The following is a 17,093-nucleotide window of genomic DNA, read 5'->3' on the forward strand; positions in this document are numbered from 1 at the left end:
AACGTATAGACAAACAAAATTATATAGATATTAGTTAGTTATAACTTTTCAGAAAGTTTTATAAAAATCTAAGTCATCATATTTTTTTTTTTTTAATAAGCACAAAAGTGTCAATTTTAGCCATTTTAACTCGAAAGGCACCCCTAGGGAGGCAACCGGAGTTTTCCTGGAAAATCTGTTCTGTTCCTTTTTTACTCATATTATGTTTAATGTTTGTGCAAAATTTCAGAAAGTTCCAAGGCATAGTTATTGAGAAAAGTGTGGACAGGTCCACCCTTCTTTTGTCGGGGGGACCAAAATTGAATATTCAAATGAATCCAATGAAGACAAATTTCACCACTGTTAGATAGTAAACGTCTCGAATTTTTAAACAAAAAGTTTGTTTTATAAAGTAACTTGGATACACCCTAGATCAAAACATGTTCATATTCTTGATTCATGAGCAAGCATGATCTTTGGTATATGTGCACTGTAAGGATGTAATGTGGGATGCAGACTGTGACACTGATCACTATCTTGTTCGTGCTAAACTTAAGTTGTGTATAAGGAACAAGGTCAAAGCCAATGGAGTAAAAATGCCTAAACGCATCGATGTCTCCAAGTTACAAAATAAGGAAGCGTGTGCAACTCTTAGGACCTAATTTATCAATATCTCATTTGACTGAACTTGGGAACAATTTAAGTCACATGTATATAGGAAAGGAGCTGAAATATCTTGGCTTTTAGGGATTGGTTTGATGAAAATAATTCTACAATCACTAATCTTTTGGAAGAGAAGAAAAAGGCTCACGAGATTTGTGTTCTAATGGATCAGTTAAAATAACTGCAGAAAAAGTGTATAAAGAAGCAAAATTAACAGTACAGTGTGAGACAGACCAATTGCAGAACAAGTGGTGGGCCAAACTGTAGTTATACCATAATATGAAAGTTCGAGTAAACTCTGATCCAATTTCAGTTGAAAACAGTGTGGAACAGTGATATATTTGCTCCTACATTATTTTTCATATATTTTACTGTGATGCTGGTGCATGCTTTTAATAACTGCGATATTGATGTGAATTTTCAGTTTCAAACATCAGGTAAACTTAACCTTAGACGTTTCAACGCAAAGCTGAAAACTTTTCAGAACCTTGTTCTTGAACTTTTATATGCAGATGATGCAAACCTTGTATCACATTCAGAAGCAGACACACAGATGATTATGGGCAACTTATCAGAGGCTTGTAAAGCTTTTGGACTTACCATCAGCCTCAAGAAAACATAAATTACGTAATCTCCTCCTATAAGAATGCCATGTGTTAAACCAAACATTTTGGTTGATGGTAAGAAGTTAAATGTCACGCATAATTTTGTATATCTATGTCGTAGGCTGAGTAAGGACTGGACGTTTGATGCTGAGATAAATTGCAGAATAGCCAAAGCCAGTTCTACTTTTGACTGGAGAAACGTGTGTGGTCAGATCGGAGAATCTCATCAAAAACAAAGCTAAGTGTTTACGAAGCATGCGTTATAACTACATTGCTATATGGGTCAGAGACTTGGACAACATATTGAAGGTATCTCAAGTTAATTGGAAAGGTTTCACCAAAGTTATATTTGGAGAATACTTAATATTAACTGGAGAACTCTAATGCCTGACATTGTAGTTCTTGAACAATCGAATAGTACTAGTTTTGAAAGAAAAATCATTCAAAGTCAGATGCGCTGGACTAGACACTTGTTTAGGATAGAAGACAAGACTTCCTAAGCAACTGTTTTATAGCAAGATAGGGCTAAAAGACCGCAACATAAATCAAGAAAAAGATTTAAGGATTCTCTGAAAAATAACTTGAACATACTTGAGATGGATGTACATAACTGAGAATCCCAAGCGAAAGATCGATCACTGTGGAGAAAAACCATCAAAGAAAGTTGTAAGATTTTTGAAGAGCAGCATGTAGATCTTGTTGTCTTAAAACAGGGCGAAAATATAATGACAGAGAAATTACAATAGGAACTGAAGTGTGCTGTATGTGGCAGATACTTTTTGTCAAAGGTTGATTTTGTTAATCGTCTGAAATCACACAAAGATAGGAACAACAGTCTTATGAGGAGGCTTTTACAGCACATTTGGTAATGCTAAGTTGTCATATTTGTAGTTTATCTGCATATCTAAAAGTGGCCTGACATGACATGCGAGGATTCGCAATATTATCATGTGATCAACTTTCCTCTCTATTATTTTTATAACCGATTAGATAAATTGCAAGGCTGATATCCATTAATACTGTTAAAACTTTGCGGTCACCTTATATATATATATATATATATATATATATATATATATATATATATATATATATATAAAATCTGCTTATTCAATTATATATCACCCTTTATTTATACTAATTTATTTTTATTCATGAAGCTCGATGTCTGTTAAATATAAGTACAAAGCATATACAAATAAATGACAAAAAGATGTAAATATTATAAAACAGAACTACAACTATTCTTCCTTTTTTTCCGGATTTATTTAATCAAGCTCATATTATTTTCTTTAAATAAAGTCTTATTCTTCTGATGAGTGAGAGCGGAAAATATTTTTTTTAAAAAGGACATAATTGATTGCTTCTGTGCTACAAAACAGGTGCTGTCAAGAATTGAACGTTTTAACATGTTGAAAGAAATAAACGGTAAGATGAACGACAATATTTGGAGTATATACTTGTCATTTTATGTATAAGAAGATGTGAAAATCTGCACCCAATTTACAGCGTAGATATATCAATTGACTTATAGATAATTTACGTTTGTTTGGAAGATGGAAATCAGTTCAAACAGTTTTTGTAAACTGTAAATTGTTTGATGGTTACATTTTCATAAGTAAATCAATTGTTATATGTAAATTGTAAATTGTTATATAATAAATTGCCTATCGGTTCAGAATTTTTCATCGCTCTCTCTCTCTCTATATATATATATATATAGATATATATATATACTAGCAGGGGTGCCCGGCGTTGCTCGGGTGTTTGGAGGTGTATGCTGTGCAAAAAAAAGCAAAAAACAAAAAAAATGGTTAATTTTTTAAAACTTTGACCCCTATTATGACCCCTTAAAATTTATTGTTTCGGGCTCAAATCACTTTATTAAGTTAGATCCAGGTTCAAGGAACCTAAATCTAAAATTTCAAGTGTCTAAACCCAAAATTGTCGGAGGAGTTTGGTAGAGTTCTTAAAGGTCAAATCGTTGAAATTTGACCCCTTAACAGCCAAATTTCTGGCTGACACCCGTCACATCGATTTTCCCAAATCCCAGTACCCGGTATTTCAAATTTCGAGTCTATAGACTAAAAATTGACAGAGTTATTGCGTAGGGAAATGTACACAGACAGACAGACACACAGACAGACAGACACGTTCACTTTTATAGATATATAAAGAATAGGAGGGTTTCTTTTTAAATTATACTTGTTTGGGGTGACACATTTCATGTTTATATGAATACTGATTATGTATAGGTTGGAACATAGGAAAATTTTACCCGCAGTATTCATTTGTATCTTGAGGATTTGTAACATTTTCTTTTTTATGAAAAATATGTTCTAAATAATCTTGTGATTTAAGTAAAGTTATAAAATTAAACTTATATATAACATTTATAATGGCCTATGCAAATGCAATTGCGTTTAAAACACCTTATGCTTCCTCAGGGTTGAAACATGAAAATAAAATTTTACAAATCTACCAGAGAGTTCATAAAATTTATAAAACTACCAGCATCTTGGATGCAGTGCACACAGTCAACTTTACATCGTTAAATCTAGCTGGGAGAGGGGGAGCTTAAGCAAGCAAAAATTTTCTAATCAAATTCTCTTCGCTTCTGAATTACACTTTGAAAGATAGTACGTTAATCTGAAGTAATATAGTAAATTGAGTATTAAAATATAGTTTTGGCATAGGACAGGCAAGTATCAAATATCTATTAGAAATAGATGTTGGATCTGTTGAGAGAGTTGTAACTTTAAGAAATATATATTGGATGCAATCTATAGTGAGATGTTCTCTGGAAGAAGTTTAATTAAATCCAAGCAGTATGTTGACTGACAGGCCGAAGATCATCAGGTGACTAAATACGTTCGATATTTTGACAGGTTTTATTTTGAAGTCATCTGGCAGAAATGTCTAACTTCCTAACTCTATCCAGTCACTCCTAAAATTAGACATATTTTATGTAAGGCTGCCAATCCAAGGAATGAACAAAGTCGAATAGTTATTTCAATATATTTCCCTCCTCATTCTTTTGGGTAATATATTTGCCATTTCTGTCAGCAGAACTCTTAGATTCTCCCAAGATTCCTCTTGAAGGAATTGGAATTGACAGTTTCTTGAAATTATCACGTGAGACAAAAATTATTTTTTGTTTCAACCATGTTTTTCGGGTAAATGAAGATCTTACATTAAACCTACAGAAGTTATGGTTAGATACCATCATTCAGAAACCCACAATTTACAATTGGACAAAAACATGCAATATATTTATTTTTTGGTGCTTATTCAAAATTGCACTTATGAAACAAAAATACAGAAAATGTTGATGTATGTAGTCGCCACAAAACGATGTCATATTCGAAAAATCATGTCAATTTTTTTTTTTTTTTACTAATCAAATTAAAATTTTACAACTGAGTTAGTTGTAGTGTACATGATGAAATAAGGGTGAACAACTCAATTTGAAGTATCTAGAACAAAATCAACCTCATACTGAATGCATTTTGTATAAAAATCGCTAAAAATCGCAAATTTTGATTTTCTTCGTTTTTAAAAGACTACTTGATCGATTTACATAATTTTGGAAATCTGATATGTTCGTTTTATGCCATTTACATACATTATGAAGATTTTTCTGGATTTTTTTTTTTAATAAGTGTTATTCTAAATAAGCACCAGTTTTTTTCCTGGTAATCATCCGTTTTTGAATAAGTCAAAATAGTGCTGATTATTATTGAAGTATCCTGAATAGTCTCAAAAAACTTTATGCAAAGTTTGCGCAAACAGGAGATAAAAATGACTAAACAATAATTTAGCTTGTTTAACATTATCCATAATTATTGGTTCAAGTGGTGAACCACCAAAGTGGAAATGTGTGCATATATATATATATAATTTCTTTCAATAGCTGAATTGTCCTCATATTTTGGCCAATGGAAGCTCTAAATTGTAACAAAAGGCTTCCTCTGTAAATTGATTCTCTAAAGACCTCTAGACTGGATTTGAAGAATTTTTGTCGCATTTTTACAAATTATGCTAGCGATATTCATTCTAGAAATATTGAACCAGTTTCCTCCAAAGGTAGAAGTCTCTAGGTAATATTAAACTCACAAGCAGTTTCCAGTTGCATGTATATCACAGTCAGAGGAGATGACAACGTTAGATTTTTGGAGTTCTTGTTGGAAAATGTTAACGTCCCGGTATTCCAAAATGGTCGCCCATCTGATACCAGGCTCAACTTTGGTGATTTGATTTTTATGCTGAATAGTAATTAATTAAATCAACTGATACATGCACCAGATTTTATCGTCTGATTATATTTGAATTCATGGATCCCCCCCCTTTTTTTTTTTTAAATTTCACTTCTGCAGACATTGTTTATTGCCACAATTTTTAAGTTTACAATTTCATGCGAATTTGAAAATGATACACTTAATTTACTAGTTATATTCTCTGAAGTGTAAAGCCTAAATTTTGAAACTCCATGGAATAAAGATAAAATCCCTTATTATATTACCTATTTTTGGATAATTGATGATTCAATAAATAATGCAACATTTCCATTCAATTTTGTCTTGGCTATATATATATATATATATATATATATATATATATATATATATATATAAGTATATATATACTAGCAGGGACTCCTGGCGTTGCCCGGTCGTAAGATACGCTTAAATGTGATGCAAATTTCGTGTTTATTGAAATCAATTATTTCATATTATATTGTACCCAATATATAGCCATGATTTCAAAAGTAAAAATAAATTTGATTTCAGTGCCATTAGCTAAAATCGAAACTGAAACCAGAACATAAAACCTACAATTGAACAAAGATTGAAGTTTATTTATACTCAATATGGATGGACTGTGGAAAGGAGTGTGAATTTTATTAAATACAAGCTGGTTTCCATGACAACAATGTTTTTGATAAACAAGATGCATTCAAGGGCGGTTGGACGGTCCACAGAGTTTTATAATTATATCGATAGGTTGATGTAAAATTCTAAATTTTGAATTGTGTATTCCTTGTTACATAAAAACATTGTAAATTCTTAATTTTATATATATATAAGTTTATTATGAAAATATGTCTATGGTAAGAAAGATACAGGAGCGTCTATTTCATAGCAACATAATCATCAGGAACTTAGCCTGACGATTCCCCGCAGGACTGAAACATAGACGCCTCTGTGTAGTCTAATTGCTAGATATTTTAATAATATTACTGCTAAGCTCTACTCGTGTATTGAGCACAGTTAAAGTAAATACTGAAAATTTGTACAATATATATTATATCACATTATAATATTATGTGTATGTAAATAAAATGATAAAAATTTATATATATATATATATATATATATATATATCTCACACACCTAAAGAGAAAATATGGTAATATTTAAAATTCTTTAAAAATTACAACTAAATAAGACTGTGAAATAGCTCTGTTACTGAAATTCTATTGCTGTAACAACAATTCTGAGTGGTTAGGAACTTTTATTTTTGGTCTCCAAAATCAACTAAGATTAGGTCATTCCTGTAATGACCTGTTCCCTGTTGATTGCAATGTATTGCTGGTTCTCTGCGCCTAGGAGGTGCACCTTCCCAGGCTTTGCCTTCTCTCTTTGAGAAGGGAGTTAGTTTATTGTTAATCGCCTAAAGCTCTCTTACCAGGGAATGCGACTGGACTGCACAGACATTTTTGCTGGTCAGTGCCCTTTTCAATGTCACTTTCCGACCTTGGAATCACAGTTCTTGCAGTGGGAGAGAGCTAAATATTAGATATTATGCTGATATGTTTCGAAACTGATAAATAATGCTATGTCTCATGTAATTTTTATAATGCAAATAGAATAGGGTTACCCAGGTTCATATGTGGTAAACCATTATATGCAACAGTATAATGAATAGCTATGTACGATAACTTCTTTGGAATGCGGACATAAAGCAAATGTGGTTTATCTTGTCTTCATCATCCCTGTGCTTAATCTGAATAAGAGTTAATCTAATGATGAGAATAATAATTGTAATTATTCGTATTATTTAGATTCATTGGATTACTATTCTCATCTTGTAAGTACTCTAACCACGGGTCCACATGGTGCAGTGGTTAGTACTTGGAAAAATCAATTGTAAAAAGTAACCTTCTCCTGAAGGTTCAATCCTCATTGTGGGCGACCGAAAAATACAATTGCGAATTACTTAGGACCTCTATCCAGTCATGGCTGATGGAACAAGAGCACACTACCCCTGTGAACTAAATATAAGGGTTCTGCTCTAAATTCTGTCAAAATTCCAGAGTTCGGCAGAAACATTCTCGAGTTCAACAAGATACACCTGAAGAAGGTCAGAGGTTACATCGACCGAAACGTTCTGAAAATCACACTCAAGATGAGAACAGTAGCCTGAGGAATTCAAATAATATGAATAACCAATCCTCCTCTAAAAAATTCAGAAACGCAATTGTAATTATTTTCAAGTTTTGATTTTTATCATATAATATTGTTTGAGAGGAATGTAAAAGTTTCCAACATAAGAATCCAATCTTTATTCTGTCAAGCAAAAATTTTTTAATGCAAAATGATTGGCTTATGTGCTTGCTTTCAAGATTATTATCAGTGGACATGTGATAACTTTTTGAATTTCTTGTTTTCATAGAATTGCATTAATTTTAATCATTTTTGCGCATGAATTTTAATTTCCTAGATAACCATTCACAGAAAATGCTTTTATTTTTTAAACTTCAACAATGAAAAGAAATACAAAAAAGAAAAAAAAAAGAAAGGAAATGAATATTTAGTATGGCACTTTTAATAATTGTAAATTCACCCTGTTTGAAGTGAATACACCTAAGAAAAAATCTAATTAACTCTTCAGGAAATTGATTGAAAGAAATAGTTTCTAAGTTGAGATCAGACGTTGTCTGATCTTATGAACTTAGTAATTAACACTTTACACGTATTCGTATGAAAACAGAAGCAATGATGAGCCATGTTATCATTTTTTTCAAATGGATTCAAAATGGTTGATTTGAAAGGATTTATCAATTGTTTAATGGCATGAAAAGACTACAATATCCACATACAAAAAAATTCTCTTCAGAGAGCTTCACCACATGCTTGAGAATAGAACTGTTGCCTAAAAGACGGTTGTTACATTGTGTCAACTCGTGGTTGAATTATCAGGCTATCATAACATGTTATACTGAAGTGTTGTATGATAGATAGGTGGAACATGATCGACATCAAACTACTCGGCGATAACCAACAAAGAATAACGGAAAAGATTGTAGGTAGAAGAATCGGAGGACGACAGTGAGAAATGTACGGTGACAGTCTGAACACCTAGGCAACATCAAAAATGATGAGCAACAATGAATTTATGAATGCCTTGAGGGGGAAAGATGAATTGAGAGCCATAGTCATCAATGCTTGTACCAGGCAGAACACCACTCGAATGAATGAACTGAAATGCAGGTTAAATGCATAAACTTGTTTCAACATTAAATTAAACTTTCCTAGACTTTCATAAACAGAAGAGTATAACTTTCAGTACGTTTAGTTCCTTTCTCATTTGAAAACCGCCTAATAAAAATATCCATGCAGTCTATTTGTTATATCATGATAATAAGATCGATCAATATTTGAAATCGTTTTTACACTTGCTACACTTATTGTTTATTCGTAGAAAGAAAAGAAAAAAATTCAGCAAACAGAACGAATGAAATGATTTCTATTAAGACCAATCTGTTTCACAACATTAGTTCTTTGACACACTTTGTTTCCCACCTTTTTCTTTTCCTTTCTTTTTCTTGTCAGTATATATTTTTTTAAAGTCATTTCAACTTCAAAGCTTCTGTTGACCACTGTTAAGATCCTAGAACTTCGATCAGGGATAGTTAACTTTGTTTTAGCAGCAATTGCATCCTTCCTTTTACCCCTGTTATGCGAGCTCTTACGTGGAGACACGAGAACGGGACAAGACAAACATATTAGGCGGATATATACTAATTCTTTCTATGATAGTTGTGACACACAAAATCAAGTAATATCGGACTAAGACTGATGTCATTAAGTATCGTCTATGTCAAATTAACTGAGTATCCTCATTTATTTCACTACTTTCTGCCATTCATGTTCTACACACATATGCGCGCACACACTCACACTCGTCTTCCTACATAATTATCTGCAAGCCATTACTTATGATATGCCAAGAACCCAATTCATAACAGCCACTAAAAGAATATTGACTTTATGTGTTTAGATTTTATATTACAGTCTTTCGATTAATGTAATGAGCCATGGCAGCCAATGCATGCATTTTTCCCAACTTGCAAATGGTGGATTAAGCATGCAAAACTTTGAGACTATTTTAATCCAGTAGATGAGGTGAACGTTCACCACAATTCTTGCAATCCAAAATGATGGCCAGAATCTTTAAAAAAAAATGTAAATGCTACATTTTTTTTAATAATCTCATTAAGTAATGTAGTAATTCAGTAGGTTTCACGTATGTCTTAAAAGATATTATACAGCAGCAAAATTATTTTTTTTTTTTGCTTTTTATAGTTTTTCTTTACCCCTTCTTACCGGTTAAAACATTGGGTTATAATTTCTAGTATGTTCAGATTCTTGAAAATAACTCATCCGAAAGCACCCAATACTGCCCATGCAATACATTTTATGTTATAATCAGTCAATATAGTTTATTATTAATGCTAGCTGCATTCTTGACATGCTCCATCAACTTGCTGTTCTGATAATTATTCTTTTATAAAACTGATTGAATATTTTGACAAAATGCAAAAGATCCCTCCTTCCCAAATATCCATATGCAATAATAAAAACTATTGTTTATTTCCATGCATAGAGCTTCTGAGATAGTTATCTAAGCTCAGGTTCATGCATGGGTTTCTCTGCCCTATGAAGGCCAATTTTTTATAGCGATATGAAGACTATTTTCATCTGTAGTGCATAGAATACAAGGTAGAATTGAAGAAGCAGCAGCAGCAAGAACATTATTGATGAGACAGTGGGTCTACATGAGTTTTAAATGTTTTTTATGAAAGTATTGAGGCAGGGCTAAAAAAAAAGGTCGTCTTTGTTTTAGATTGGGTAGGGCACGGTCCGGGATGTGGGGGGGTGTAAAAAAAGCAGAAAAAAAGATGGAAAATGGGAGTGAGATAATGACCAAGTACTCACATGAACGAGCCTGTCTTGTAGATGGTATCTGGAAAAATAAATTGAAACGAATCTAGAAATACCAAGATCAGCTCGGCTACAATTTACCAGAACATTATGATCGTATTTGATCTCTGAACTTCTTGCAGATTCAGAATTCGGTTTGATTTTGTCACTCTGATGCAAAACGAAGCTAACAAAAATACGGAAATAGCGAGTAGAAAAATACTACATTTGAATTCTATCTTTATTTTAAAAATTAATTAGCTTTGTAAAATTGATTTTTTTTCCTTATTCAAACAATCAAACCTGAATTTGATGAGTGACCTGTCAACATATTTTCTAGTATATACATCGAGTTACACCTTATCAAGGCCCGGGGGCCACTCGACGATAAGAGTTAAAGAGATCGCCAGTTAGATGATGATCACTTTCATGATTGGACCAGAAACAATAGATGGGATGAGCAAAAGATTATCCAAGAGGACCGTTTAAGAAGTATTTGTTTACATTACATTTTACCATGCTTATGAGAGAGTCTAATGGTGTCTTGTTTCACAAGTTAAATGTTCCTGAAAAGAAACTTTGTTCATGGAAGTTTCGTTTTTTTTTTTTGGTAAAGAGAAAGGGAGGAAAGTTCTTTGCTGTGGTCATGGCTAAACGTCGAAAACTATACAAGACACGCCAACAAAACTGGTATATTCTTTTTCAACATTGCCTACAACAAAATATATGCACATATTTTTACATTCGTTCTTTTGAGGATCAGTAGGCATAAAATGGGTCAGGAGGAAGAGGCGACATTTAGAACGATTTTTTAAATGTTATTATTTAGTAATTTTTTTTACTTTACTGAGCTCTGAAAATGTTGATTAGTTATTCTATTCAAGGCTTTGCTATTTCTTTCCATGAACTAATGAATTTTATGTAATAACCCCCTTTTCAGACTATTTTCCTCATCAATATTATTTTTCTTTCGTCTTGCATTGCTTGTATGAGATAGCTTTAAAAAGAAGATAATAAATAATCTTTTAATATGCATGCAGTGCAGTTAAGAGAGTTAACTTTCTCAATCAATCAGGAAGTGACTCACCATATAATAGCTTTCATAAGCTGTCGCTATTGCCAATGGGGAAGGGCTGCTCAAAACACTTTCCTACCTTGATCAGGTACAAAACTCGCTTCAAAATCTAGTGAGTGATGTCCTTTTCACCTTATTACTTCTTTCTCACGGAAGAAATGTTGTGAATCTCTTCATATCTATCATTATTTGCTATGACAAGTGCTCGATTAAGCTTCGATCTATGCCTCTCCTGTAAAACATTTATGACAAACTCTCGTTTAGCTACAAGCATCAATTTTCCTTTCTCTCTATTTGTGTGTAATACTAAAAGAAAATCCATAAGCAATGTTTCTTTCCTAGAATTATCCTGGCTGACTACAACATGGTTGTTTTCAAGCATAATGTAAACAATTAAAACCATCGTCTTCATTACACTGAGGAAGAGTGAAGGTACGGTCGAAAATCTGTTCTTTCAGAAAAAGTTTTTTGGAAGACATTTTGTATTCCTACACGTTACCAAATAAAAAATAAAGAAAAGATATATACCATACACATTTCCTAATAAGTTTTTATAAATATCCACGCGCATATATATATAATCATCCACATACAGTACTGTTTCGCTGTTTCACAGCTCATCAGGGCGGCTAGACAGGCAACTGCCTCAAGCCAGGATCGAAATCCGACCGTCCAAATGACAGTCAAGGCTTCTCACCATTATGTGATGATGTGTGGGTAATGAATTAAACGATGTTTTGACAAAAACGTAACATCGTTTGCATGCTTCAAAAAACTCTCATAACTTTTAAATCACTTTATATATATACACTAGAAGTACTCGTCGTTGACTGGGTTCAAAAACAGCCTACAGAAAATGGACTGTGATTGATAAAGTATGATAGGAGGGGGTTGTAAAGAAATGGGTTTTGATACTCAAAAATTTTACCTTAAGCAAAATATGATGAAAGTAAAGATAATTTTCGCAAAAATATATTTTTTATATCAACTTTCGTAGCCAAGAGTGACCAACAAAATGATGTTTCCTTACAAAGAGAAAAATGTTATATATATAATAATATAAATATACAAGAAATAAATGTTACCATAGTCAATAAAAGTTACTTTTATGGTAGAAAAGTTCATTTATTTGTATTTTTAAGTAGTTTGTAAAGAGAAAATTTTTTTTTTTTTATGTAATTCACGAACCGGTATAAAAAAAAATCAAAATGGCAACGACTTTGAAATGGAGAGCCCCGTTTTCAATTTGAAGGAGGGGCACCTGAGCATTCTGTGTTAACAATTTAAGAGTTCCGTCAACGTAATGAATATTTATAAACATACTTTAATGTTTTCCGTTATTTTGTGCTTGAGGAATATTCGATTTTGGCATGTGTAGTTTATATAAAAATTCATTTAAGTAGTTATCGCCTCAAATTTCGTTTTAATTTCGGTTCGCTGAAATTATTTCAAGTAAAGAGCATTAAAAACTATTTCAAAACAAAAAAAAAAGACATGAACTGAACTTTTCTTGACTATGGTAACATTTATTTCTTGTATATTTATTTTTTCGGGTAGTTGTTTGTAGGCTTTTCTGCTAAGCACTCTTACTAAATAATATCGACTAAATATCGAAAAACAAAGAAATAAAAACAGTTTTGAAAATAATGAAACTTTACTTACTTTAGTAAAATAATCCGAAACAGCAAAATGGGATATTAAAAAAGTAAACACGTAATTACTTTAGTTTTTTAAAGCAAAGAATCGATATAAATGTGAATAAGAAAATGGCGCCCTTTTTAAGCAGAACAGCTTCGTTTCAGTTTTACAGTATTGAACGCTGTAGTATTGCGCTGTCAGATTCTGGGTAGTACTATTATAATGTAAAGAACACGCAGAAAGGGTTGTAATCAACTGAATTCCTTCTAGTACACTGACAAAAAAAAAAAAACTTAAACAGATATATAAATAAAAATAAAAAGGTTATGCAAATGTTTTTAAAAAGACACGTAATCACGTGAGTAGGTTTTTTTCCTTCTTTTGTCCCGATAACACGTAACGTTCTTATTTTTTATTATTTATCTATTTTCGAAAGAGTGCCACGTGCAAGTGGAGAAGGAAAAGACAGTTATGCAAAATTTGTGTCAAGAATTGTCTAAAGTTCCGACTTCTTTTTTTTTACGTTCACTTTAATAAGAACGTGAATTTATGAGGTGAATTTATTCGACACAATATGATTCAACTCAAAACATAAATAAAAGTTAACGTGAATTAAGATTAAAGTTAAGGTGTTATTGTGGACCCTCACCTCTTTTAAAAAAACCCTTGTTAAATTTTGTGACATATTCCATTCTATGGAGGTCAGGCGCGACCGGACACCCCATAAACACCTTCAAACAGAAACATAATTATCAAAGTATACTTACACAGATAGATATGAAAAGTCTTTATTAAAGTGTGTGCCTATTTCCATTTAATATAGATCCACATAATATTGTGATAAGTGTTTCAGTGTGAACAGGTATGGTATAATAAATTATGGGGTTTATCTATTTTATTTTTACTTTCATCATATTTTGCTTTGGTTTTGATACCCTCAAATTCAACCCAAATTTACAACCCTTCCTTTTCATAACCTATCATACTTTCATAAATCAGAGTCCATTTTCTGTAGGCTGTTTTTGAACCCAATCAACGACGGGTACTTTTGCTAGTGTTTATATATATATATATATATATAACTCAAATGACCTTGTAACGAGTGATGTAACCCACTTTCCGGTTTACGACATCCGGTTGCACATGTGCGCATAGAAATTAACCCGTAACAAGTAAACAAATAAACACAAATTGCTTCTTTTGCAGATTTTGACCTGCACACTGAAATATTAACGTTATTATTTCGAAATTATTATTTAACATGGGAAGAGTGGGGGTGTTTTGCAACTATTCTTTATTACAACTATACTGCCGCTATTTTCTTACAACTAAGCAACTTTAACCCGTTGACAAACATAAAAACAATTGTAGTAAAGCCAAGACTTTTACTATTACTCTCTATTCATCCCTTGTCCTTTCTTCCTTCCTTCCTTCCTTTTTTTTAATTTTTTGCTTACATTTCTAGATACAAAATAGTTGTGTGAGAACGGTAAATTTGTTGACACATTTACTAATCTGTTTCAATATTAGTTTTATTTTATTTTATTTATGTAGATTTTATTTTTTTACTTTAGGTTTTATTAATTATTTTTTTTTTTAGGTTAAAATCTAAAAAAAAAAAAATAATTAATAAAACCTAAAGCAACTGTAACTTGGTTGAAGGATTCCAATATGGGTTTTTCATTCTGATATTTCTCATCGATAGGTTCATGTGCGTTTTTTGCTGATAAATGACTTTTGTTGGCGTTCGCTCCGTAGGAAAATCATGTTTAATTTTCGATTTTTGAGCGATTATTCGAAAAAATAGGTAACTTTACACAAATAGGGAGGATTTTTTTTCATGTTTGAGTGACCCGTCCGTGATTTTTCATTTAATATACTTTCATAGAAATGTTTCTGTTATGTCAAAAAAGACTATTTACTTTACGTCACAAGTGTCACGCTCATACATGAATTCCATAGCTAATATAACATACTGCCCCAACGGGTCACGGGTAATCTAGTATATATATATATATATATATATATATATATATATATATATATATAAAGTGATTTAAAGGTTATGAGAGGTTTTTGAAGCAAAAAGCGATGTTGCTTTTTATATTTAATATTTTTGTACTTTTTGATATTTCAAGCGGCCCTCTGCTCTTGGTCTCAAAAACGTATTCTCATAAATGCTCTGTTATAGTTAACAAACATTGATACTTTTTTGTGACCAAGAGCGGAGGTCCACTTGAAATATAGAAAAAAATAACAATAAAAATATTAAATATAAAAAGGAACATCGTTGTCATGCTTCAAAAATCCGTCATAATCTTTAAATCATTATTCGAGAAGCATACGTGAACTTTTAAGATTATATATATATATATATATATATATATATATATATATATATATATATATATATATATATATATATATATATATATATACATACACACACAATCAACTCCGAATCAAGTAGTCCTAGTGTACACTGTCTTGTCAGAGAAAACTTTATAACAATTGTAGATGTGAATTATTTTTATTGCAATTTCATGGAACATTCAATCGTTAGAGATGTATTATCTTAACACCTTCATAGATATAAAAACAAGCTCAAAATGAGCAGAAAATAAATTCTAAAATCGTTTTTTGTTCTTTACAAATGTTACACATATAATCACTGTTCATCGTCACATTTCCTGTGAATCCCGTTCGTTTTGCATCTTCAAATTATTTTTGTTTAAACTAAGATGCTGAACATCTAATGCTTGCTTTTGAAAATAAAGATTTACACCATTTGATGCAATATTTTTGGCACAATGAGAAGGTTATGGACACAAAGATTTTGTCGATTCTATTTATAGCCATGTTGATGGGAACAAACCACTCAGATGCCAGAACCACTTTATAAAATATACTGAGTTCTCTTTTTTGAATTCTTAAGTAATATCTTTCCGTTTAAATATAAGATCACTGTGTTTCGGCTGATCGTGACTGGATTAATTCTTTACCTACTAACTGAACTTATGCTGTTATTTTTATTTATTTTTATTTTTTGCTTGTAACTAAATTTTTCTATTTCAAGAATGACTACACTCAAGATTTTTTTTTTTATATAATTTGAAAAATTAAAACACTTACAGGTTGTTGGGTAAATCTTATCTAAGCAATCATCAGTACTTTTGAACTGAAATGCATGGCCAATTCATACCCCCCCCTATCACCCACAAGTCTCAAATGATTCTTATGCCAGTTTATCAGCAGGTGCAAATATCATATTCTAGGTTCAATTATTTTTAGATAGATTTTTTCTTTATTTTGCATTGCTTAAGTCTGCCGGGAGACCGACGTCTAAAGGCAAGTGTCTTCTACTCTGGAGAAAATCCAAATTGCAAAATATTGTGCTACTTTGATGAAAAAAAAAAAAAAAAGGGACGCCTAAGAATCCTGGAGATTCATACCCGCACTTTTTAAAGCAATATTTTGGGATTTTCTAAAGATTTGGAAATTGAATGTGCCTTTTCATTTTATTGTTCAAGAAAAGTGTATATAGCCATAAGTACAAATATATGCATATATTCATTTTTATACATACATACATACATAGCAGAAACATGTATTTGCATATATATATATATATATATATATATATATATATATATATATATATATATATGAATATACGTATAGCTACATTCAAAAATCCAAATGTTTATTTTTCTTATCAAACAGCTCTTTTCTTGGATCCAAGATGGCTGTCTAAACAAAGAAACAATGTTGGATCTTCTATGAATTTTCTTATGCATTACATCTTATAAGATTATATTGTCATACATTTTTCTTTCTAAGCAAAAAAAAAAAAAATTGACATAATAATCTATTATTTCTGCATAACGGAACGAATCTGTAAAAAAAATGTACCGTAATTTTGATATG

The 17,093-nt window shown here is 31.5% G+C and overlaps 1 protein-coding gene across 10 annotated transcripts in view; it reads right to left on the reverse strand.

Annotated features, from left to right (window-relative positions):
- The window catches only part of LOC145277016 (synaptogenesis protein syg-2-like), an 824,542-nt gene that overhangs the window by 72,302 nt on the left and 735,147 nt on the right, over positions 1 to 17,093 (reverse strand). For 4 of the 10 annotated variants that reach the window (XR_013868084.1, XR_013868083.1, XM_080128620.1 and 1 more), the window contains exon 14: positions 10,469 to 10,496. The exons of the other annotated variants lie outside the window; for them this stretch is intronic. Coding sequence is in view for 2 of the 4 variants with exons in the window: in XM_080128620.1 (XP_079984746.1) it covers positions 10,469 to 10,496 (28 nt within the window). In the remaining 2 variants the exon portion in view is untranslated. The remainder of the gene's footprint in view (positions 1 to 10,468; positions 10,497 to 17,093) is intronic. 10 annotated transcript variants of the gene reach the window in all.

The sequence above is a fragment of the Euprymna scolopes genome, chromosome 5, assembly GCF_053919585.1.
Source record: "Euprymna scolopes isolate OS-2025 chromosome 5, ASM5391958v1, whole genome shotgun sequence".
Taxonomy (NCBI): Eukaryota; Metazoa; Mollusca; class Cephalopoda; order Sepiida; family Sepiolidae; genus Euprymna; species Euprymna scolopes.